The 26314-nt window shown below is 36.7% G+C and overlaps 1 protein-coding gene across 1 annotated transcript in view; it reads left to right on the forward strand.

Moving 5' to 3' along the window:
• Positions 1–26314, forward strand: part of KCNQ5 (potassium voltage-gated channel subfamily Q member 5) — a 433357-nt gene that overhangs the window by 4168 nt on the left and 402875 nt on the right. Inside the window, exon 5 of the mRNA XM_053711999.1 lies at positions 13142–13232. Coding sequence (XP_053567974.1) covers positions 13142–13232 — 91 coding nt within the window. The remainder of the gene's footprint in view (positions 1–13141; positions 13233–26314) is intronic.

Raw genomic sequence — 26314 nt, forward strand, 5'->3', positions numbered from 1 at the left:
TGTTTGTGCAACTACCCGGTGCCTCTATTCTCTTTCTTTGACGCTATATATTTATATATATATATATATATATCTGTAATAGTTTGTAATTGTAATTAATTAATTACTGTAATTATAAGCAAAGGTTAAAATTGTCTTATTAGGGTGAAGCAGTTATCCAGTGAGCTAAATTCTACTGTTAAAAAATCTAAAGGAATCTGGTTATAAAAAATAAATAAAATTGATTAAAGCAACTAGCTGCTAGAGAGGTGTGCATGGTATAGTAAATGTTTTAGGTCAGTAGTATTTCAATGAATTACGAATAAGTAAATTGTGTTTAGCTATGCACAAAATGTATGTAACCCTGCTTTTCTGTTCACATTTACTATACGGCTGTACTATTCTGGTTGATATGCACAATTTGTTTATACAGACAAAAATTAAAATAAAAGTTGTGTAAGGTCAATATTTTATATGTTTGATATTTTGAAGACAAAAACAACAAGAAACAACAAAAAAATCATAATCAGAAATCTGAACAGAAAATTCTAAATATTTTGGTACACAAATTGGACAGAAGATTTCATGTGCTTTAAAAATTTGCTTATGATTCATACATTGTTATGGTCATTATTTATACAGAATTTACATTGTGCATATTTTTGTCTGCCGGATACCCTCTGTACATTATGCTGTATTATGCTTGTAACCTCTTCACAATATTGCTTTATAATACCAGCTCTTGCTCTTATTATTATTATACTTTATTTAGGAAGCGCCAACATATTCCGCAGCACTGTCCATGGATACAATTCATTTAAATAAAACAATGATATAAAACTTGTAAGAGGCAGGACAAAATTTACAAACACATACAGGAGGAATCGAGGGCCCTATTGCCATGGGAACTTTCAATCTAGAAGGCTAGGAGGTTGAGACACAGGAGGTGAGGACTGCAAGAGTGAGAAATATATTAATGCAGAGTTAGATGAGGGAAATATTAGGTAAGTGGAATTAATTTATTTGGGTTTAGTTGGGTGGTAGGCTTCCCTGAACAGAAAAGTCTTCAGAGAGCATTTAAAAGAAGAAGATTAGGGGAAAGCCTGACAGCACGAGGAAGAGTGTTCCAGAGGGTAGGTGCTGCACGACAGAAGTACTGCAGTCTAGCATGGGAAGAGGTGATAGTGGAAGATGCAAAGAGCAGGTCATTGTGGGATCTTAGTGGGCGGGTTGGAGTATACTTGTTGATTAGAGAGGATAGGTAGTGGGGAGCGGTGTTGGTGAGAGATTTGTATGTAATTTTAAATTTAATTATGCTGTAAATGGGAAACCATTCAATACGATCCTGTGAAGTTATTTGGGTTCTTATTTAGTGAATAACCTAATTCTTCTAAAAATAGCCTTCTCTTTCTAATTTACTTGAAGTCCAGAAGACAAATGTATTGTAAGCCAACATGTCAAGCATATAATAGACAATAACCATTGGCCAATAGTTGTGTCTCATTTGCATGTGTCCGTACCTACAAATTGAATTATAATCTAAAATGATTTGGGATTTTCTCATTACTGACATTAATGTGATCATCATGGTGCAAGGTAGAATAATATTATTTTATTTTATTTTAGATATATTTAACTGTAGTGTCGTTTTTGATGTACAAAGAACATCCGTGGCTTTCATAATTTGTTGTTAGATTTCTGGCTTACCTTTTCTGTCATTTTTTCCCCCCAAAAGCATCTACATTAGAATTCAAAAGAATAAATGATAGCATGTAATTAGCATGTAATGTTTGTATTGACATGACCCTCTATGAGCATGAATGGACTTAAGCACATCTGACTCCCTTTAACCGCTTTGGGAAATTGACAGTCATGAACTATATATGTTTTAGAACTATACAGTAATTAAAAACTATGACATTGGATTCCAAAGAGAAGCATTATCTTATACAGTAAATTCTCTCATCTCCCACAGTTGTGTGTATTGTATATATTTTATTGTACACATGTAGATCAACCAAGAGGAATTACATGGATCTGGGGCGCGATCCGATATAGATCGTAGTTTGCGGCGCCCGCAGTTTCAGCTCGCAACTCGAGCTATCCCATATACAGCGCCGTCAGATGCTAAAGTGCCGTAAGTCGGATAAACCAGCGATGTCCAGAAATCTGCGCAAGTACAAATTTCTGGCGTCGCCAGTGACTTGCGGCACGTTAGAAACTGCCGGCGCCTACAAAACCTGACTAAAGTCTAAATCACCCGCACTGTCTAACACGCCTCCCTAACATAGCCCGACACGTCTAACCCTCTATCCGCTATCCCCCCTCACTATCCTAACAATACAATATGTATTAACCCCTAAACCGCCGCTCCCGGAGCCCGACGCTACCTAATAAAGTTATTAACCCCTAAACCACCGCCAGCTATATTAAATCTATAACCCCCTAAAGTGAGCCCCTAACACCGCCGCCATCTACCTTACCTACCCCCTAAAGTGAGCCCCTACCCCGCCGCTATCTATTTTAAAATTATTAACCCCTAATCTAATCCCCCTACCCCGCCGCCATCTATATTAAATTATTTAACCCCTAAAATACTAAACTATCCCTACCACTAAACCTAAGTCTAACCCTACAAATAGCCCTGAAAAGGGCTTTTTGCGTGGCATTGCCCCAAAGTAACAGCTCTTTTGCCAGCCCTTAAAAGGGCTTTTTGCGGGGCATGCCCCAAAGAATTCAGCTCTTTTGCCAGCCCTTAAAAGGGCTTTTGTTGGGGCTTTGTCACAAAGTAAACTGCTCTTTTGCCTACAATCTACATCCCCCTACACCGCGGCCACCTATAATAAATGTATTAACCCCTAATCTAATCCCCCTACACCGCCGCCAGCTATATTAACTATATTAACCCTAATTATATTAGGGTTAATATAGTTAATATAGTTATTATATTATATATATTAACTATATTAACCCTAATTATATTAGGGTTAATATAGTTAATATCGTTATTATATTATATATATATATATATATATATATATATATATATATATATTAAGTATAATAACCCTATCTAACTAAACTCTTATTAAAATAAATCTAATATTAATATTATTAATTAAAATATTCCTATTTAAATCTAAATACTTACCTATAAAATAAACCCTAAGAGAGCTACAATATAATTAATAATTACACTGTAGCTATGTTAGGGTTTATATTTATTTTACAGGTAAATTGTTAATTATTTTAACTAGGTATAATCGCTATTAAATAGTTATTACCTATTTTATAGCTACCTAGTTAAAATAATTACCCAATTACCTGTAAAATGAATCCTAACCTAAGTTACAAATACACCTACACTATCAATAAATTAAATAAACTACAAATATCTATCTAAAAATACAATTAAATAAACTAAACTAAACTACAAAAAAAAAAACACTAAATTACAAAAAATAAAAAAAAGATTACAAGATTTTTAAGCTAATTACACCTATTCTAAGCCCCCTAATAAAATAATAAACCCCCACTAAAGGTTATTGTCTCCTCCCTAGACAATAGAGAATTAAGAATGTAAAATCAGTGGATATAGGCGGCGCTATAGAGCCGTAGGATATATAGATATAAATAAATGTAAAATTCACTATATCGTTACCAGTTAAAACAATCCAAAAAATAAAAAATCCAAAAATCCCAATGACCCTTAAGGGATACGTTAAAATACTATTTATGTGCAAAATCTGTGATAAAAAAATCGGTGATAATTAAAAATAAAGGAAAATATCTACGTACATATATTTAAAAACAATTTATCCAAGTGAAAAATCAAAGTGAAATAAATGCAGTATATCAAAGTGCAATCAATGATCAAGTGACAATATTTAGTAAAACACAGATGTGATATTTAATAAGTCAATGCATAAAAGGTTGACACATACAATCCATATAACAATCAATCATACATAAAATAAAACCGGTTTAAACATACGCACTATACATAACCCCTCAGATTCCCCAAATCAAATGTGGCTGGCGGAGAACACCTATAATGACTGTGTTCTAATCTTGGTGTTAGTAATTCAAGGGGATCCCCCAAAGAAGATGGTCCGGAATGATAATGTGGGTTTAATTATTGTAAATCCAAAGATATAAATGTTAATATTTCTGAATGGTGCCGTTATATCCCCAGTCTTTTTTGGTCACAAATAAAAGCCCACGATGGTATAGAGCTCCTTCCTTAATGTTCTCTTAGTTAATAGGCAATCAAGTATTTATAACTTATCCGGGAGGCTCTCCTACCTTCTTACAAGTGTCTGCCAGCGATCTCCTTACCTGGCCCGACACTCCGGCTGCTCCTTTAGATGTCTGCTCAGCGAAAATCCCGTGAGTGACGTCACCCGGTTCCGGGTCCTAGGTGACCACTTGCACAAGTGTTTGTTTCCACAGGATGTCCTCTGTACGCCAGGGTACAGAGAGTATACTTCAGCATCAGTCCTCCTTAAAAATCACAAACAGTAGCAGATAAGTCCTCTACGCGTTTCAACCCCTTCTGGGTCTTTTTCAAGATGCTACTTCCTGCAACCTTTGCCCTTAAATCCACTCTCTGCACAGGTGATTCGCTATTGCTACAACACCTTTCCGCAGGTAACTATTTCCTGGGGGGGAATCAAAACACCTCACATGTCATTCTTTGTTCGTAAATTTTCACACCAAATCCCAAGCCAGATCTCTAGTGTTTAAAAACTTGTTTCCATATAATCAAATAACGTTAAAAACTCCTTAAAAATCCTTAAAAGTAATACAAATGTGATAATACATAAGACTGCAATTTATAAAACAATATAAGGAGAAAATACATGACAAACAGGGAAAATAGAAAAATTCAGATGAAATATTGATGAAATATTGCGTGGTCAACCTAAGGCCAAGGTTTATCCCACTTCAGATGACCGATTTTTTTTATCACAGATTTTGCACATAAATAGTATTTTAACGTATCCCTTAAGGGTCATTGGGATTTTTGGATTTTTAATTTTTTGGATTGTTTTAACTGGTAACGATATAGTGAATATTACATTTATTTATATCTATATATCCTACGGCTCTGTAGCGCCTCCTATATCCACTGATTTTACAAAATAATAGACCCCCAAAATAAAAAAAAATCCCTACCCTATTCTAAATTAAAAATAGTTCAAAGCTCTTTTACCTTACCAGCCCTTAAAAGGGCCTTTTGTGGGGGCATGCCCCAAAGAAAACTGCTCTTTTGCCTGAAAAAAAACCCCACAATACCACCCCCCAACATTACAACCCACCACCCACATACCCCTAATCTAACCCAAACCCCCCTTAAATAAACCTAACACTACCCCCCTGAAGATCTCCCTACCTTGTATTCACCCCGCCGGGCAGAACTCTTCATCCAATCCGGGCGATGTCCAATCAAGCGGCAAAGAAGAATTCTTCATCCCGGTGATGTCTTTCTCCAAGTGGCAGCAAAGTCTTCTTCCATCGGGCAGCATCTTCCATTAAGCGGCATCTTCAATCTTCATTCTTCGCTCCTCCAACACGGAGCATCCATCCCGGCCGACGACTGAACGACGAATGAGGTACCTTTAAATGACGTCATCCAAGATGGCGTCCGTCGAATTCCGATTGGCTGATAGGATTCTATCAGCCAATCGGAATTAAGGTAGAAAAACTGATTGGCTGATTGAATCAGCCAATCAGATTCAAGTTCAATCTGATTGGCTGATTGGCTCATCGCCCGTATCGGATGAAGAGTTCTGCCCGGCGGGGTGAATACAAGGTAGGGAGATCTTCAGGGGGTAGTGTTAGGTTTATTTAAGGGGGGTTTGGGTTAGATTAGGGGTATGTGGGTGGTGGGTTGTAATGTTGGGGGGTGGTATTGTGTTTTTTTTTTTCAGGCAAAAGAGCAGTTTTCTTTGGGGCATGCCCCCACAAAAGGCCCTTTTAAGGGCTGGTAAGGTAAAAGAGCTTTGAACTATTTTTAATTTAGAATAGGGTAGGGATTTTTTTTTATTTTGGGGGTTTATTATTTTATTAGGGGGCTTAGAATAGGTGTAATTAGCTTAAAAATCTTGTAATCTTTTTTTTATTTTTTGAAATTGGGTTTTTTTTTTTTGTAATTTAGTTTAGTTTATTTAATTGTATTTTTAGATAGATATTTGTAGTTTATTTAATTTATTGATAGTGTAGGTGTATTTGTAACTTAGGTTAGGATTTATTTTACAGGTAATTGGGTAATTATTTTAACTAGGTAGCTATTAAATAGGTAATAACTATTTAATAGCTATTATACCTAGTTAAAATAATTAACAATTTACCTGTAAAATAAATATAAACCCTAACATAGCTACAATGTAATTATTAATTATATTGTAGCTATCTTAGGGTTTATTTTATAGGTAAGTATTTAGATTTAAATAGGAATATTTTAGTTTATAATATAAATTAGATTTATTTAATAAGAATTTAGTTAGGGGTGTTAGGGTTAGATAGAGTTAATATAGTTAATATAAATACTATAGTAACTATATTAACTATATTAACCCTAATATAATTAAGGTTAATATAGTTAATATATATAATGTAATAACTATATTAACTATAATATACTTAGGGTTTATATAGATAATATAGCTGGCGGCGGGGTAGGTAGATTAAATTAGGGGTTAATAATTTTAATATAGATGGCGGCGGTGTAAGGGGCTTATATTAGGGGTTAATACCATTAATATAGGTGCGGCGGTGTAGGGAGGGCAGGTTATAGGGCAAAAGAGCTGTTAACTTTGGGGCAAAGCCCCGCAAAAGGCCCTTTTAAGGGCTGGTAATAGAGTTTATTACTTTATGGATATTAGATTAGGGGTTAATAATATTAATATAGCTGGCGGCGGTGTAAGGGGTCAGATTAGGGGATAGATCAGTTAGATGGTGGCGGTTTTAGGGGCTCACAGTAGGGGATAGATCAGTTAGATGGTGGCGGTTTTAGGGGCTCACAGTAGGGGGTTAGTTTATGTAGATGGCGGTGGTTTAGGGGTTAAATACTTTATTAGGGATTGAGGCGGGGGATCGCGGTTGGCAGGTAGATAGACATTGCGCATGCGTTAGGTGTTAGGTTTTATTTAGCAGATCGCGGTTGACAGTTAGATAGACATTGCGCATGCGTTAGGTGTTAGGTTTTATTTAGCAGATCGCGGTTGACAGATAGACATTGCGCATGCGTTAGGTGTTAGGTTTTATTTAGCAGATCGCTGTTGACAGGCAGATAGACATTGCGCATGCGTTAGGTGTTAGGTTTATTTAGCAGCCAGTTTAGGGAGTTACGGGGCTCCAATACTCAGCGTAAGGCTTCTTACGGCTGCTTTTTGTGGCGAGGTGAAAATGGAGTAAGATTTCTCCATTTTCGCCACGTAATTCCTTACGATGTATATTGGATACCAAACTGCGCGGGTTTGGTATACATGCCTATGGCCCAAAAAACAATGGGCGACGGCAGAAATATACGCGCGTAACTTCTAGGTTACGCCGTATATAGGATACCAAACCCGCGCAAATATTGGCATCGCCAGCTTTTGCGGGCGACGATTTTTATCGGATCGACCCCCAGATATTCCATACATTTTCACTGTTTAAATGCTAATCCTTTCTTTAGGAAGACATGTTTTTTAAAGGTTTTATTGCAAATGCTCTGTTCTTATCAGTGTAGAATCTATGGGATTCTGATAATTTCTTCACTATAATTTACACACTTTAATATGGACACAACTTTTACTATTTTCAGTGATTGCTAATTTAAGCAGTGTTGACAACACTATGGTTTCTTTACTTTTATGATCTTATTGCTCAAACATATTTTTAATAGTGCTGTTTCTGTTTTGAAAACTGAGAAAAAGTATATCAGTAGACTATCACATTTTCAGTTATGTGAACACATGCTGGGCTATATTATAATGCTTTAAAAAAAATATATATTTGTTTAACAATTTTGACATCAACGTGGTTTACAGCTGGATCAAGCTGTCACTTTTTTACTTTTATGTACAGTAGAAAAACAAAATAATTACAAGGCCTATTTTTATTGAACATTTAAAGATACTTTAGTGTGTTTCATATTTATGTTCTAAACAAAAAGGTTAAAGAGCCTGTCATTCTAAATGGAGGTTTATAATATAAATTTACAAGACTTCTATGGAAGAAATCTTATGCTCTATATAACACTTGTCAAACACTTTTAACAGATGGTAATAACCTTTGCCATATATCATGTTTCTGCATAAACAGTTCAAGCTTAAACTATAAATGGTGGAAAATGTAAGCCCTATGGCTTGTATTATCAAAACTGTTAAACTATTATTTTCCATCATGTCTGGGTGCCACTATCTGTTTTGAGTGAAATGTTGAAAATATTACTTATTAAGGGAGATACTTACATAGGAAGCAGAATATTGAGACATGCAGTGCTTAGTAATATTTTAGTTACTAAATGTTTTGACAGTGACAGGCAGCTTTTTAGAATCTTGTATTTCAGCACATACAAGAGATCAGTTATTATTTGCCTGTCCTGAGCCTTTGTAGTCTAGCTCAAGCAAAATAATTACACAGGGCCCATAGTAGAAAATGTTCTTTCTATCAGTATCTGTCCTATGTATTGTTATGTTACCAACAAAAACAAAATAATACACACAATCAAAATATTTTTATCAATAAGGTTTGATTAGGGGTATAACTACCATTGGTGCAGCAGGTGCAGTGCATAGAAGCTTATCTATACATAGCCGGCATGTGCAAAATGTGTAAAATCCCAATGCAGGGAAGGCTTTTATTGGTTGCAGGTCCATCTATCCTCAAAATTATTATACAGAGCAGCATGTATATTATTTCTATTGCTTACTTCTGAGTTACCTTGGGGGGGGGCAATTTTTGCACCAGGACCCTCTGTTGAGTAGGAGTAGGTCCACTACAGGGTTTAATAATGCTATATTTACAATATCCTATATATTGCTTATACACATCATGATTTAATAACAAAAATGTTTCTATTCCAGTCTGTTAGAAGAGCAATTTGAATGGATTGTTTCAGTTTGATATCCATTTTAAAATTCAAAGCTATTTTGGTCTATATGTAAAACAATCTATTGAATTATTTTCTTATGACTTTTTAAAAAAACAAAAACAATTTTTTTATATACTTTGTAATAAAAAAACACCACTTTCTTGAAGTTTTCGGAGTCTTTTCCTCAGTCTTTGACATAGGCTAACACATTGGCATTTTATGATTGAAAAATCTTTATCAATTAATCTAATTTGTGTCTGTTGATCAAAATCACGAAAAATCATTGGGAGCTTTTGTATTGTAATGCCCCGCAAAAAAATTAAAATTCAGCTTTTAGCTTGAGAATTGTTTATCTTGTTATATAGGGTTCTGGGTGTGAAGGAGCCCTACATTACTATATAATACAATGACTTTGTGTTTTCTCTCTATGTCTGCGAGTTTTTGACCGTCAGGCCCTGTGAGAGAAATATCCTCTCTTATAGTATATTCACTGCATGCAGCAGGATTGTCTACTCAAAGGCCCAGTGACATCCAAATATTGCTTTCCATACGGCTGTCCTCAAGCCAAATAGCACAAAGTCACTTGCTGTAGTTTTACTGAGCCTGACTGTTTCCGCAAGCTGCATATGCGCTACATGCAGACGCATAATGTTATAGTTATGTTATAGTGAAGCATTTGGCTGTGACCCCATATAGCTCCTACCCCTCTAATCTCCTTTACAACATAAATAACACCCAATCTTACTGCCTAGCGTTATAGATGTTCATTAGGTAGCTAAGGTATCTTGTGGTAAAGGCCAGATCATGTTCACAACTCATTGAGCATCGCCTCCCCAATATTTTTCACAATTTTGCTAGTGGACATCTCTGATACTAGAACTGCTTGTGCAATGTTAAATGCCAACAGCGTATGATATCGGCATTCAGAGATTTCTAGCAGACATGATACTCTACAGCATATCATGTCCGCCAGACATTAGTAAATCGGCCCCATTGTGTTTGTTAATTTTAGCACTCCCTAAAACTCTGTTCGCAAAGTTTTTACATTGCTTGATTATGCAAATTGTTGGGCTAATTGGCCGTCACACGTTGAATTTAGATATAGCGTTTTAAATCCAAGAACATGATTAATACTCCTGTTGTAGTGTCTTAACATAAAGAGAGCATCGTCTGTTTATGTAGCTGGCCAAAAATATCAAGGTCCAATGAAATGCTAAATTCTGAATTAATTTCATTTAATGTTGAGTTCACTGATGAGGTGAATCTCAGGTTATGTAAGATTCATTTCATATTCATTGTGGATGTGTTTACCTTTCAAACTCAAATGGTCAAGGTATTTACAATATAATCTTTCATTCTAAAGTTTAAAATATGCATGATAAATACTAAGGGGCATATTTATCAAGCTCTGTGTTTCTGGCGAGTCTTCAGGTTTGCCAGAAACACAAGTTTTGAAGCAGCGGTATAAAGACATCTGCTCCATAACCTGTCCACCTGCTCTGAGGCGGTGGACAGACATCACCATAAATCAACCCAATCCTATACGATCGCGTTGATTGACACCCCCTGCTGGCGGCCGATTGGCCACAAATCTGCAGGGGGTGGCATTGCACAAGCAGTTCACAAGAACTGCTGGTGCAATGATAAATGCTGACAGCGTATGCTGTTGGCATTTATCGATGTGCAGCGGACATGATCCTCAATATCGGATCATGTCCACTCGCACATTAATAAATAGGTCCCTAAATATCAGTTATGTGAACAGCGTACATTTTGTATGTCTATAATTAAATGTCTATTATTAATTTGCTTTGTCTTTTTTATTATTTAATTGCTGTGAAAAAGTGTTATCTTGAAATTTTAAAGGGGCATGGACATTAAAATTTCATGATTCGGATAGAGCGTAAAATTAAAAAAAAGTCAATTTACTTCTGTTATTAGATTGACTTATTTTGGTATCCTTTGTTATAAACTTAGCTCCTTTCCATGAGAGCATACTGAGGTAGGCTCAGTATCATGGACGTGAAGTGTGCACTATTTGGCACCAGTGTTTGTAAGTGTTATATATATAGTTCTCACAAAATGTACACATACCTCCCAACATGTGTGACTTTGTATCCGGAACACAGGAGGTCGAAGAGATGAGGGGGGCAGTCACCACTTTGTTGTCAGGGGTCACAGGTGAAAAGTAGGTGGGTTTGTGGGTGTGTCTGGATGGTGCTTTTTTTAAGCAAAGTAAATTGGAAAGTTTTTTTTGTTTTTTTGGTTTTTAATTAAATGCCCTGTCTCATATGTAAGCTTTTTCTTACTACTATATATCATAAAATTATAATATTTGAAACTTTATTACAGTCCTATTGAGGCTTCATTATAAGAAAATAATTGTTTATAATGGGTATGCATCTCCAGCTAACATTACTTGAACTGTTATCCACCTTAGTAATTCATTGCGTGGGAAAATCTTACATTCCAGTCTGTATGTATGTACTCAACAATTCTTATGCTGAGCTCCCAAGAGCCAATTCTCAAACATATTTTTAATTGGTCACACTAAAGTAACTTTACACTGATTATATGCACTGGAATGAGCAACCAACATCATACTAAGCTTACTGTAACTATTTATGTTCTTATTTAACTATTTATGCTCTTATTTTTTTTGCTTTGGTAAAGCTTTAAAGAACATGAAAGTTAAAATTAGACTTTTATGGTTTAGACAGAATATTCAAAATTGAGAGACTTTTTACTTTTATTACCAAATGTACTTTGTTCTATTGATATCCTTTGTTGAAAAGCATTCCTATGTAGACTCAGAGAAGCAATTTACTACTGGTGATTCATAGCTATGCACATATGCCTCTTGTCATTGGACAGATGTGTTCAACTAGGAGCCAACTTTAATTTTGTCTAATTTATTATTGCATTATTGCTTTCATATAACAGAGTAAAGCAGCCAACAAAGTCATGACTGACCCCCTCATATAACACATTAGAGCAGTGATTCTCAACCTTAGTGACCTCAAGGCCCGGTAAATTTTATCCGGAGGTGTCCAGGGTCATACATTGCTGGCATATCCCAGGACATACTTGAAGTACTTTTCCTGGTAAAACATTTTATAAATAAATATTAAATATATCTGGTCCTTGTCCCACGCTGTCCTCCTACTGAACTTCTGCTACATGCGCACAGTGCACATGCGCAGTTGGGGCATGGTCCACCGGCAGGGCCATAACAGCCCAGTAGTACCAGGCTATGACCCGGCTGTTGAAAAAACAGACATTAGAGCATGGTTTTTTCTTGCACAGAATAATTAGTTGAATTTATTCAAACTGATTTGGTTTAGATCATGAGCTCTATTTAGCAAAATGTATTTTTAATTTATTTAGTTAAAGTTTGTAGACACATTATATAACTCTGAATTGCTATAACAAAATTCAACTCAAATTTCAGTAGAGTTTGATATCATTATAAATATTGCAAATTTAAATTAATTTGATTCAGTACTTTTCGAGAATTTGATGCTGAAAACACTTTTTTTATTAATTTCATTTAGTTAGTCTATTTCAAAGGAGGAAATCAGGATTTTTGTTATGCTCACCACCAAAACCAGTGAGTGATTTGGCTTGAAATTTGACACAGATGGACATTATTTAATATAGGGAATGAGATAAATGAATTTAGTAACTTTTTGGGAGTCCAAGAAAATGTCCTTTTTTTAAATAATGTTAATTTTGTATGTGCAGCTGTCTGAGGTACAAATACAATATTGAGTATTTTATTACCAAATGCTCCTAAAAGGAGTATGATGATTTGGTGCTAATACAATAATAATTTTTTATAAGTTTTTTTTTTTGTGTATAAGAAGTGCTCACACAGAGTTAGAAACGTTGTACACACATGCAGTATGTTTTTGGGGTTCAATAAGAATTCCCCTTTAGTACTATATAATTATATATTTAAATAATATGTTTATTTCGTACCTACCACTAGGCACATTTTAAAAAGCTGAAATTGTTGAAGAAATTAATTCTTTTAATATAAAATTGTGTGTTAAATATTACATTTTCTTTTTTTTTCAGTTTTCTCCTAGTCTTCAGTTGCTTGATCTTATCAGTGTTTTCCACTATCCCTGAGCATCAGGATCATGCCTCATATTGCCTCTTTGTTCTGGTAAGTCAGAAATTTTAAAAAATACACTTTGGTTTTGATGTATTGTAGGGGTTTTTACAGTCTTAGCGGCCGAATTATTGCACCTGTTTCCGTGCGAGCCTTCAGGTTCTCCGGAAAAAGCAGTTATGAAGCAGCGGTCTAAAGACCGCTGCTCCATAACTTGTCTGCCTGCTCTGAGGCTGCGGATATCAATCCGCCTGATCCTATAGGATTGGGCTGATAGACACCCAGGGCTGTCTCTAATGCGGGGCAAAAGGGGCAGCCCAGTCATTGTTGGGGGGCCCAGGGCCGGCGCTTGTGTATTTTTGTATTGCGCTGCAAGAGAGAATTTGTTTTTTATGCCGGGGCGCAGTGGTGAGTGGTGCCTCATGATGTCACTGTCTGAGAGAGTCTCATCTTCATGTTAATGAAGAAGCAAGTGAGTGACGCTGTCATGCCCACCCCCTGGCAAGAGTAGACCTGGCTGGTCTGTACAGATGTCAGAGTCACTGTCAGTCAGTGTCTGAGAGAAGAGGTAAGAGGGCGGGGTCTGGGACTGGAGGCGGACAGAGGGGGAAGGACGTTGCCATAACAGTGGTAGAAATGCACGGCTGACACGTGACCCCCTGCTAGCGGCCGATTGGCTGCAAATCTGCAGGGGGCAGCATTGCACAAGCGGTTCACCAGAACTGCTTGTGCAATGATACAACATAATTTATGTAAGAACTTACCTGATAAATTCATTTCTTTCATATTAGCAAGAGTCCATGAGCTAGTGACGTATGGGATATACATTCCTACCAGGAGGGGCAAAGTTTCCCAAATCTTAAAATGCCTATAAATACACCCCTCACCACACCCACAAATCAATTTAACGAATAGCCAAGAAGTGGGGTGATAAGAAAAAAGTGCGAAAGCATAAAAATAAGGAATTGGAATAATTGTGCTTTATACAAAAAAATCATAACCACCACAAAAAAGGGTAGGCCTCATGGACTCTTGCTAATATGAAAGAAATGAATTTATCAGGTAAGTTCTTACATAAATTATGTTTTCTTTCATGTAATTAGCAAGAGTCCATGAGCTAGTGACGTATGGGATAATGACTACCCAAGATGTGGATCTTTCCACACAAGAGTCACTAGAGAGGCAGGGATAAAATAAAGACAGCCAATTCCTGCTGAAAATAATCCACACCCAAAATAAAGTTTAATGAAAACATAAGCAGAAGATTCAAACTGAAACCACTGCCTGAAGTACTTTTCTACCAAAAACTGCTTCAGAAGAAGAAAACACATCAAAAATGGTAGAATTTAGTAAAAGTATGCAAAGAGGACCAAGTTGCTGCTTTGCAAATCTGATCAACCGAAGCTTCATTCCTAAACGCCCAGGAAGTAGAAACTGACCTAGTAGAATGAGCTGTAATCCTTCAAGGCGGAGTTTTACCCGACTCGACATAGGCATGATGAAATAAAGATTTCAACCAAGATGCCAAAGAAATGGCAGAAGCTTTCTGGCCTTTTCTAGAACCGGAAAAGATGACAAATAGACTAGAAGTCTTTCGGAAAGACTTAGTAGCTTCAACATAATAATACAAAGCTCTAACAGCATCCAAAGAATGCAATGATTTCTCCATAGAATTCATAGGATTAGGACATAATGAAGGAACCACAATTTCTCTACTAATGTTGTTAGAATTCACAACCTTAGGTAAAAAATTCAAAAGAAGTTTGCAGCACCGCCTTATCCTGATGAAAAATCAGAAAAGGAGACTCACAAGAAAGAGCAGATAATTCAGAGACTCTTCTGGCAGAAGAGATGGCCAAAAGAAACAAAACTTTCCAAGAAAGTAATTTAATGGCCAAAGAATACATGGGTTCAAAAGGAGGAGATTGAAGAGCCCCCAGAACCAAATTCAAACTCCAAGGAGGAGAAATTGACTTAATGACAGGTTTTATATGAACCAAAGCTTGTACAAAACAATGAATATCAGGAAGATTAGCAATCTTTCTGTGAAAAAGAACAGAAAGAGCAGAGATTTGTCCATTCAAGGAACTTGCGGACAAACCTTATCTAAACCATCCTGAAGAAACTGTAAAATTCTCGGTATTCAAAAAGAATAGCAAAAAAAATTATGAGAAAGACACTAAGAAATATAAGTCTTCCAGACTCTATAATATATCTCTCTAGATACAGATTTACGAGCTTGTCACATAGTATTAATCACAGAGTCAGAGAAACCTCTTTGACCAAGAATCAAGCGTTCAAATTCCATACCTTAAAATTTAAGGATTTGAGATCCTGATGGAAGAAAGGACCTTGCGACAGAAAGTCTGGTCTTAACGGAAAAGTCCACAGCTGGCAATCCGGACAAGATCCGCAAACCAAAACCTGTAAGGCCATGCTGGAGCTACCAGCAGGACAAACGAGCATTCCTTAGAATCTTGGAGAATACTCTTGGAAGAAGAACTACAGGCGGAAAGATATAGGCAGGATGATACTTCCAAGGAAGTGATAATGCATCCACTGCCTCCGCCCGAGGATCCCGGGATCTGGACAGATACCAGGGAAGTTTCTTGTTTAGATGAGAAGCCATCAGATCTATTTCTGGGAGTTCCCACATTTGAACAATCTGAAGAAATACCTCTGGGCGAAGAGACCATTCGCCCGGATGCAACGTTTGGCGACTGAGATAATCCGCTTCCCAATTGTATATACCTGGGATATGAACCGCAGAGATTAGACAGGAGCTGGATTCCGCCCAAACCAAAATTCGAGATACTTCTTTCATAGCCAGAGGACTGTGAGTCCCTCCTTGATGATTGATGTATGCCACAGTTGTGACATTGTGTATCTAAAAACAAATGAACAACTCTCTCTTCAGAAGAGGCCAAGACTGAAGAGCTCTGAAAATTGCACGGAGTTCCAAAATATTGATCGGTAATCTCACCTCCTGAGATTTCCAAACCCCTTGTGCCGTCAGAGACCCCCACACAGCTCCCCAACCTGTAAGACTTGCATCTGTTGAGATTATAGTCCAGGTCGGAAGAACAAAGAAGCCCCCTGAACTAAACGATGGTGATCTGTCCACCACGTCAGAGAGTGTCGTATAATCGGTTTAAAGATATTAATTGAGATATCTTTGTGTAATCCCTGCACCATTGGTTCAGCATACAGAGCTGAAGAGGTCGCATGTGAAAACGAGCAAAGGAGATCGCATCCGATGTAGCAGTCCTAAGACCTAAAATTTCCATACATAAGGCTACCAAGGGAATGATTGTGACTGAAGGTTTTGACAAGCTGATATCAATGTTAAACTTCTCTTGTCTGACAAGGACAGAGTCATAGACCCTGAATCTATCTGGAAACCTAAAAAGATTACCCTTGTCTGAGGAATCAATGAACTTTTTGGTAAATTGATCCTCCAACCATGATCTTGAAGAAACAACACAAGTCGATTCGTATGAGATTCTGCGAAAATGTGAAGACTGAGCAAGTACCAAGATATCGTCCAAAATAAGGAAATACCAAAACCCTGTTCTCTGATTATAGACAGAAGGGCACCGAGAACCTTTGAAAAAATTCTTGGAGCTGATGCTAGGCCAAACGGTAGAGCCACAAAACTGGTAATGCTTGTCTAAAAAGAGAATCTCAGAAACTAAAAGTGATCTGGATGAATCGGAATATGCAGATATGCATCCTGTAAATCTATTGTAGACATATAATGCCCTTGCTAAACAAAGGGCAGGATAGTCCTACAGTTACCATCTTGAATGTTGGTATCCTTACATAACGATTCAATATTGATAGATCCGGAACTGGTCTGAAGGAATTGACCTTCTTTGGTACAATGAAGAGATAGAATAAAACCCCAGCCCCTGTTCCAGAACTGGAACTGGCATAATTACTCCAGCCAACTCTAGATCTGAAACACATTTCAGAAATGCTGAGCCTTTGCTGGGTTTACTGGGACACGGGAAAGAAAAAAATCTCTTTGCAGGAGGCCTTAACTTGAAGCCAATTCTGTACCTTTCTGAAACAATGTTCTGAAACCAGAGATTGTGAACGGAATTGATCCAAATTTCTTTGAAAAAAAACGTAATCTGCCCCATACCAGCTGAGCTGGAATGAGGGCCGCACCTTCATGGGTACTTAGGAGCTGGCTTTGGGTTTCTATAAGGCTTGGATATATTCCAAACTGGAAATGGTTTCCAAACTGATACCGCTCCTGAGGATGAAGGATCAGGCTTTTGTTCCTTGTGAGGAAAGGAACGAAAACGATTATTAGACCTAAATTTACCTTAGATTTTTTATCCTTTGGTAAAAAAGTTCCCTTCCCTCCAGTAACAGTTGAGATAATAGAATCCAACTGAGAACCGAATAATTTATTACCCTGGAAAGAAAGGGAAAGCAAAGTTGACTTAGAAGACATATCAGCAGTTTTAAGCCATAAAGCTCTTCTAGATAAAAATAGCTAGAGACATATACCTGACATCAACTCTAATGATATCAAAAGATGGTATCACAAATAAAATTATTAGCATGTTATGGAATAATAATAATGCTATAAAATTATGATCTGTTACTTGTTGCGCTAAAGCTTCTAACCAAAAAGTTGAAGCTGCAGCAACATCCGCTAAAAATATAGCAGGAGTAGAGACAGCCCCATTAACCTTAGGGATTTTGTCCCAAAAACTCTAATCTGTCAGATGGCACAGGATATAATTGCTTAAAACGTTTTAGAAGGAGTAAATGAATTACCCAAATTATTCCATTCCCTGGAAATTACTTCAGAAATAGCATCAGGGAGAGAAAACACTTCTGGAATAACTACAGGAGATTTAAAAACCTTATTTAAACGTTTAGATTTAGTATCAAGAGGACCAGAATCCTCTATTTCTAATGCAATTAATACTTCTTTAAGTAAAGAACGAATAAATTCCATCTTGAACAAATACGAAGATTTATCAGCATCAACCTCTGAGACAGAAACCTCTGAACCAGAAGAACCATTCTCAGTATCAGAATGATGATGTTCATTTAAAAATTCATCTGAAAAAAGAGAAGTTTTAAAAGACTTTTATGTATACTAGAAGGAGAAATAACAGACATAGCCTTCTTAATGGATTTAAAAATAAAATCTCTTATGTTATCAGGAACACTCTGAAAATTAGATGTTGACGGAACAGCAGCAGGTAATGTAACAGTACTAAAGGAAATTTTATCTGCATTAATAAGTTTGTCATGACATGCAATACAAACAACAGCTGGAGAAACAGATACCAAAAGTTTATAGCAGATACACTTAGCTTGGTAGCTCCAGCACCGGGCAGCGATTTTCCTGAAGTATCTTCTGACTCAGTTGCAACGTGGAAAAAAAAATTTGCGCCAAAAAAGTCAGCGCCAAGAATGACGCAATAAAATGAAGCATTTTCAGCCCCCCCGAGCCTAACAGCCCACAGGGAAAAAGTCAAAAAATTTTAAGGTAAGAAAAAATGATTGATTCAAATGCATTATCCCAAATATGAAACTGACTGTCTGAAAATAAGGAATGTTGAACATCCTGAGTCAAGGCAAATAAATGTTTGAATACATATATTTAGAACTTTATAAAAAAAGTGCCTAACCATAGCTTAGAGTGTCACAGAAAATAAGCTTATTTACTTACCCCAGGACACTCATCTACATGTTGTAGAAAGCCAAACCAGTACTGAAACGAAAATCAGCAGAGGTAATGGTATATATATAAGAGTATATCGTCGATCTGAAAAGGGAGGTAAGAGATGAATCTCTACGACCGATAACAGAGAACCTATGAAATAGACCCCGTAGAAGGAGATCATTGCATTCAAATAGGCAATACTCTCCTCACATCCCTCTGACATTCACTGCACGCTGAGAGGAAAACCGGGCTCCAACCTGCTGCGGAGCGCATATCAACGTAGAATCTAGCACAAACTTACTTCACCACCTCCATAGGAGGCAAAGTTTGTAAAACTGATTTGTGGGTGTGGTGAGGGGTGTATTTATAGGCATTTTAAGGTTTGGGAAACTTTGCCCCTCCTGGTAGGAATGTATATCCCATACGTCACTAGCTCATGGACTCTTGCTAATTACATGAAAGAAATGCTTACAGTGTATGCTGTCGGCATTTATCGATGTGCGGCGGACATAATACGCTACATCATATCATGTCCGCTCGCACTTACAAATATCGGCCCCATTGGGGTCAATTTATTAAGCAGCGGTTTTTGCATCAAAGCCCCATCATTTCAGGTCCTCTTGAAACCTCTTGAAACGGAAGTTAAGAAGCAGCAGTCGTAAGACCTTTTAGGTGGCGGACTGAAATCATCCTGATCCAATCGGGATGATTGACGGCCCCTGCTAGCAGCCGATTGGCCGCCAGTGAGCAGGGGGCGGCATTGCACAAGCATTTCATTGCTGACAGCTGTTAGCATTTAGCGAGATCAAACAGACATGATTGGCTACAGTAAATCATGTTAGCTAAACCATTAATAAACTACCCCTTAGTCTGTGGCTTTCCCTTTGATGTAATTTACAATACAGTGCCCCCCTCCCCCATAATAAATGTTACTTCTTTTTTTTTCTTTAAAGAAAATTGTAATATTTGTTTTTTGTTTTAGTTTGTGGAATTTACATCTGATCCAGGTTACTGATAAAGACAACAAAACACAACACAGTCTATGAGCAATTTCAACCTCAGTGCCTGTTCTTAAAAACCCTTCTATGTATTGCCATAGTCAGCTGCTGCTTGTGGTCTTCATAGGATAGTGCTCCCGCTCCTCCCTTTTATATGCTCTAGCGCCCCCTGGGGAGGACTCCTTCACACTTTGAAAACATGCTGTTTTACATCTGTATGCACAAATTAAAAAGTAAAGGTAATAATTGTAATTATACTAAAATAGTTTAATAAATGTGAGAAATCAAAGAAAAATAATACTTCTGGTATGAAATAGGCCAGCAAACCAATAAGCTGTATTGTGCCAAAACACTTAAAGGGACAGTGTACTGCAAAATATTCTCAAATTGTTTCTAATACTTAATTTTACCTGCTGGAGTGTATTAAACTGTTTACAAATAGCTTATTTACTTTAATTTCATCATTTAGAATAGCTGCTTTTGCAGCTGAAACCACATTCTGTACTGATATTTTATATACTACAGTATACAGCAGAAATCATCCTCCAAGTGTGGGTAGGAGCGAGCAAGAGCCAACCCCATTTGAAATGGCGTTTCTGCATCTGCTTTGAATACAATGAATTCTGATTGGCTGCTTGCATTGTGTGCATATTGTCCTTTTAAGAAATATTGGGCACAAAATACATATTTGATTCCTTATTTGATCTTAAACCATTTTAATGCAGACAAATTAGGTTTGTGCCATAAACATATTTTAGTACAATATGAGATCCATTGTTGCATTAGTGCACTATATCCTGAGATTTTATTAAGAAAAACGCAATATGTGTTTAGAATATGCAAGTATGCTTTTCAAAAAGTGTTACTTAAAATGGGGAAAAATGAAATACATTAGATTATTGTCTATTAATTCTATACTTTTGAAAAATGTCTCAAAATAGTGCATACAGAAGCCTATGGCCTATTGGCAAAGTGTAAAATAATCTGGCTTGGATTGTATTTTTTACAACAGTTATAATAACCACCTTCCTAGCACATGGGACAGCAGATCAATATTTTCTAAGTTTTAAGGGCCACATATAAATTTATGGCTATTAAACAAATAGTATATTTCCTAAAAATGTTCAGTAGCAGAGGGACATATCTAGGTTAGATAACAGGGTAATTTCTATGGTTCTTTCCTCCAGAGGACTCTTTTGCATTGTGGTCACCCTAAAGTACAATAGATACAGTTTAAAAGTAGCACTAAAACGTAATTAAGGTACTATTCAACCAGGATAATGAATCCAAATATATAGATAAATAATAGAATGATTTAAAAGATTCTCCCATTTTTGTAATTTGTATCTAATGTTGGGCAGCCAGTTTGCCATCCCTGTTTTACAACATGCAAACTACCTGAGGTACTAATTTTTTTTTTGCAATAAATAATTGTTATCACAGATACCATATTCTGTGACATTCTAATACAAAAATGATACACTCTAGTTTGTTGGAGTATGTAATTTGTGCATTACTCCCTGGCTAACAATACAGTTGATCGCAATCAATGGTTGGATAATTAACTGTGTGTTAATGGATGTAGATGAGCCTATTTCAATGTTGACACAATCATAATAAGCCATTAGTCAGCAACACTTTTTACATTATCAGTTGGTGAAAAATGGTCCTGTACTTAACATTTGCCCTTCCTTTTTTTAAGATCACAATCCAAATTCTTCCTACTTTAACAACACATTTACAGTGGCCATTTTTCACTTTAATTCCATAGCTAAAAGGACTTTATATACCCAGACAACACTTTTCCACTTATAACAAGTACCCCGAAACGTTTTCAAATATAACATTTTTAATCTTTTCATAAAGGCAAAACATACTGACCACACCATATTGGATGACACTAGTAAGCAACATCACCAAACAAATACAAACACTACCTGTTTATTCATTAGCCAAATTAATAACTCAACAAACACACATGCCCACTATACTGATATGTCCCTGTTCTAATCCCTTAGAGACATACACACCTAACTCTATGTTTCCGTGCACACATCAATCAACATACAGACACTTCAACCTGTGAAGTATTCACTAAGCCCACCAAATCACAATTTTTTGTGCACATTTGATTCTTGGATTCCAAAAATCTTGAGATTAAAGTGATATAAAACCCCAAATTTTCTTTCACGTTTTACACTGCGCATGCAATGTTAAACAACTTTCCAATGCACTTCTAATAAATAATTAGCTTCATTCTGTTGTTATCCTTTGTTGAAAAGCATACCTAGGTAGGCTCAGGCGCATTAATGCACTATTGGAAACTAGGTGGTGATTGATGGCTCTTGTCATTGGCTCACCCAAAGTGTTAAGCTAGCTGTAGTGCGTTGCTGCTCCTTTAATAAAGGATACTAAGAGAATGAAGCAAATTTGACAATGGAAATTTGTTTAAAATTTCATGCGTAATCTGAATCATGAAATCATGTTGTTTTCAGGAGTTAGCAATTCTGAGCTTCATTTTTGGATTATGATCACTGGAAAAACACACTGACGATACATGCCAAAGTTTAGAAATCATTATCTGCAGGGGAAAAAAGCACAAGATTTTGATCAAACCCAAATGAGTTTAACCTTCATAAAAGAGGTTAAACACATAGGCGTAGTCCAGCTCAGGAACAGCAAGCAAAAAAAGTTACTTGGTCAAAAACATCCTATAGTTGGAGGGTCATGTGACTGACGCTCCATTTTTCTATATCCTATACCACAGGAACTCTTTAGATTTCTTTAATTTCTCTTTATAGGTATGATCTTTCCTGCCTCAAAAAAGCAACATTACCCCAGCAGAAATAATTGACCAGAGTTTAATCAATCACTACATGTTTCTTCTTGTGAAAAGCAATGAGATTTTAGATGATACCTAAGTATATGTTGAATTATATCAGTGCAGTCATATTGAAAATGAAGTTCTCTGTGTTATAAAGTTCAGATATACGGCTAAATCATAAAAATAAAGTCTTGACTTAATTATTGTTTGGCATTCACAGTGCAAATACAGCAGTAATAACTATTGAATTGTTAAAATTACCACATTAAGGGAAACAGCAATGTATTATTCTACCTTGATTTAGTTTCACAGTCATTAAACCAACTGGAAATAACCCTTGAAAAACAGGTCAACAGAAAATGGTTAATGAATGTATTTATGCATGTCACATTAATTATGAAGTGTTCCATAAAGACTGAGGTTACAGTTTTCTCCTCTTTTACAGTTATTATTGTAGATCTTTGTTATTTGCTGTCGCATTGATGTGTGTCATAAGCATTTTTTTTATTCGCTCTGTGTGCATCTCTTCATTATTATTGTTTTTGTTATTAAGTCCAAAGATTGATATTTATGACATTTAAAGGACAATTTGTTACAGTGAGGTGACTATTTTTTTCCTTATTTTATTGTGGTTTTTAGTAAGCCATGGGGGTGATGAAATAAAGATGATGCCTATTTTCATATGCTTTGGCTTTCGGCACATTTATAATACATGTAATTTATTGTGTGGGTTTGAAGTGTTTTTTTTAGTAAATGTATAGTATTTAAGGAATATTCTATCATAACACATATGGTTGTAAAAGCTTCTCTGGGATCCCCTTTGTTTGGAAATATCAGACATGCTTAGCTTTGCCATTGGTTTTTGGTAATTAGAAGGTCACTCATTGCAGCTGTGCACCACAATTCTGAAATTCCCAGTAGTGAAGGGGTTAAGGTGAAGGTGAAATTCTATAGTAATGTAGGTATTACCCTCCTACCTTACACCTCCAACCTCCATGAACTCCTCCCAAACAGCTCTCTTACTCCCCCACCCACACGCATCCCTACCATACTGCCAATTAAAGTTTAGGGCTTATTTAAAAAAAATATATATATATATATATTATTTTTTTACTGCAGTGTAGTGATCCCCCTTCAACCCTTCCACCTCCCTGATTCCTCCCAAACAGCTGTCTGCCAGTACCTGATATGTGTTTTTTTTTAATATATATATATATATATATATATATATATATATATATATATATATATATTTCTGTAGTGTAGTGGTCCCCCCTCCCCGCAATCATTATGTAGGGCACCCCAACCTCTCATTCACCCTTTTTCTGTAGTGCAGTGCCCCATCCCTCCCACTTCCTTAAAAACATTTTTTCTGTAGGTAGGGTCGGTCCCACTGAGCCGCCCACTCGCCTCCCACATTCCCTTCCACCTTCCCTCCCACACCTCCTGCCAGCACCAGCAGATGGGAGTTACAGATGTTGTCATACAGTATCACTGTCTATAACAATCAGGCACCTGTCTTCATATGGAACCTGAGCACCGATCGTGCTCCATTTCTATATGAAGACAGATGCCTGCAGCTCAGAAACAGCAGCTCTCGGCTGTCACATTACAACCAAGACTGCTGTAGCTTCCTGAAACGGCAACATATATATATGTACACTATGTGGTACAATGACCAATGTACCACATGACATATATATATATATGTATATATATATATATATATGTATATGTATGTATATGTTACGGTTAAAGTCAGAAATCCATGTAATCCTAGGATTACCCGGGTAAACCTGACATTACCCAAGCGGCTGTGGGTAATGTCCAATGTAATGTAATTCGCCCATTTACACTATTTTTTTTTGCCTCTGCCTGGGGGGGTTCAAGGAAGGTGCATCACCGATCCTCTGGCAGCCACCCCAAGTGAACCTTGGGGAATGAGGATTACAAGGGGTCTTCAGCACCCTTTGACCCCCAGGCGGAGAAAAAAAGATTGTGAAGATGGGGGAATTACAGTGCATCATATATATGTTTGATGCAGTGACTCAATGCACTCTGAGGAGATTTATATGTTACATTAGGCTTTACCTAGGCTGGACTGGGAATAAAAAGCACCCCTGGAAAATTTGGAGACCACCCCTATTTTCTATTTAGTCAGTAGAATGCACACACCCATTTTTTATAAAAGGGAATTACTGGGATACTCCCTCCCCAATTTTTTTTTCAGAATTATATTATGTTAGTTTGTATTTAAAAAAAAGTGCCAGATTGTTGTTATATAGGCACCCTACAACCTTATTGCATCCCTTAATCACTTCTTTAAATTGTAGCTTTCCAGCTCCATCTGCTGCAGCCCACCAGGAAATCTCCTGGTATCCTGGTAGGCCAATCCAGCCTTGTGTGGGAGGTGTCTGTGCAGGTGGATGCAGAGCTGTGTGTGCTGTGATTTGGGGTTGGATGGCACTACCAGGGCATGGCTAGGCTGTAAGGGATAGTAGCTGGAGTTTTCACTTTCCCCTTAGCATAATTGGGGTGCAATTGAAAACATTGGGAGTGTTGTGCACCCTGTATAACTGCTGCTCTCACCCATTTATATGATAAAGTAGTGACCATGCTGTGACGCCAGCTATAGATTTGCTGAGAATATTAACAAACTGCTTTCATAAATGTCTTAAGTTTTAGTTGTATCTGCTTTAGGATGCCTCTTCCAGAGCTGACAGATATCACCATAATGTAATGGAAATTACATAATGATATGTCAAAAATTTGGCAAGTGTAAAAAGGATAGTGTGAGTTTCTGACAACTTCAGAACATTTTCTAAGTCAGTTTGCCCTGATAAGCATTCAGTTTCTAAACACTGTTCTCAGGAATGCTGCATAAATATGAGTTTACTCTAGTCCGACATTGCAAAAAAAATAATTGTGCAGCATCTGTCATTTGATGAATGAATCTGATATGTGTAAGAGGTAGAAGTAAATGGCAAACTTTAATATTTTAGAATACAAAATGTATTTATGTATTCCACATGTATTGCTTGCATGCTGCATAAATAGTGTTGCTGTCTGGGTATATTTCCTAAAATGGCTCCAGTGAATATTATGTGAATATTAACAATATTTGATATTTATCATTTTTTATTTAGCATTTAAATTAAATTTAGGGTTGTCATTTTTTATTCTGTTTCAGTTGTATGTATATTTGCATATCCTAGAGCTGTACATTATACTTTTGGGGGCAGCAGCCATCTTGATAGGCACCTGATCATTTAGCCCAATGGTCTCAAAATACTAGCCTTGAGGCCATATGCAGACCTTAATATATTTTCATCTGGCCCTCCCTTGCTTATTAGGTTAATTATTAATTTGGCCCCATCACATTTCTTAGGGTTTTAAGAGGTGTAGCAAGTTGATGTTCTATATAGGCACTCACAACAAGCATGCATTGTCCACCGTAGACTCCTGTTATGCACTGCTTGAGTAAACTTTTTATTCAGTTCCATACTGTCTATTGTGGAGTAAAGCTCCTACCATGCACTACTACTTGGGTAAATGTAATTTCCAGTTTCTAGTATATCCAGTTCCAGAGCACTCTCACTCTGTTCAAGTGGCCCCATGG

The sequence above is a fragment of the Bombina bombina genome, chromosome 4, assembly GCF_027579735.1.
Source record: "Bombina bombina isolate aBomBom1 chromosome 4, aBomBom1.pri, whole genome shotgun sequence".
Lineage (NCBI taxonomy): Eukaryota > Metazoa > Chordata > Amphibia > Anura > Bombinatoridae > Bombina > Bombina bombina.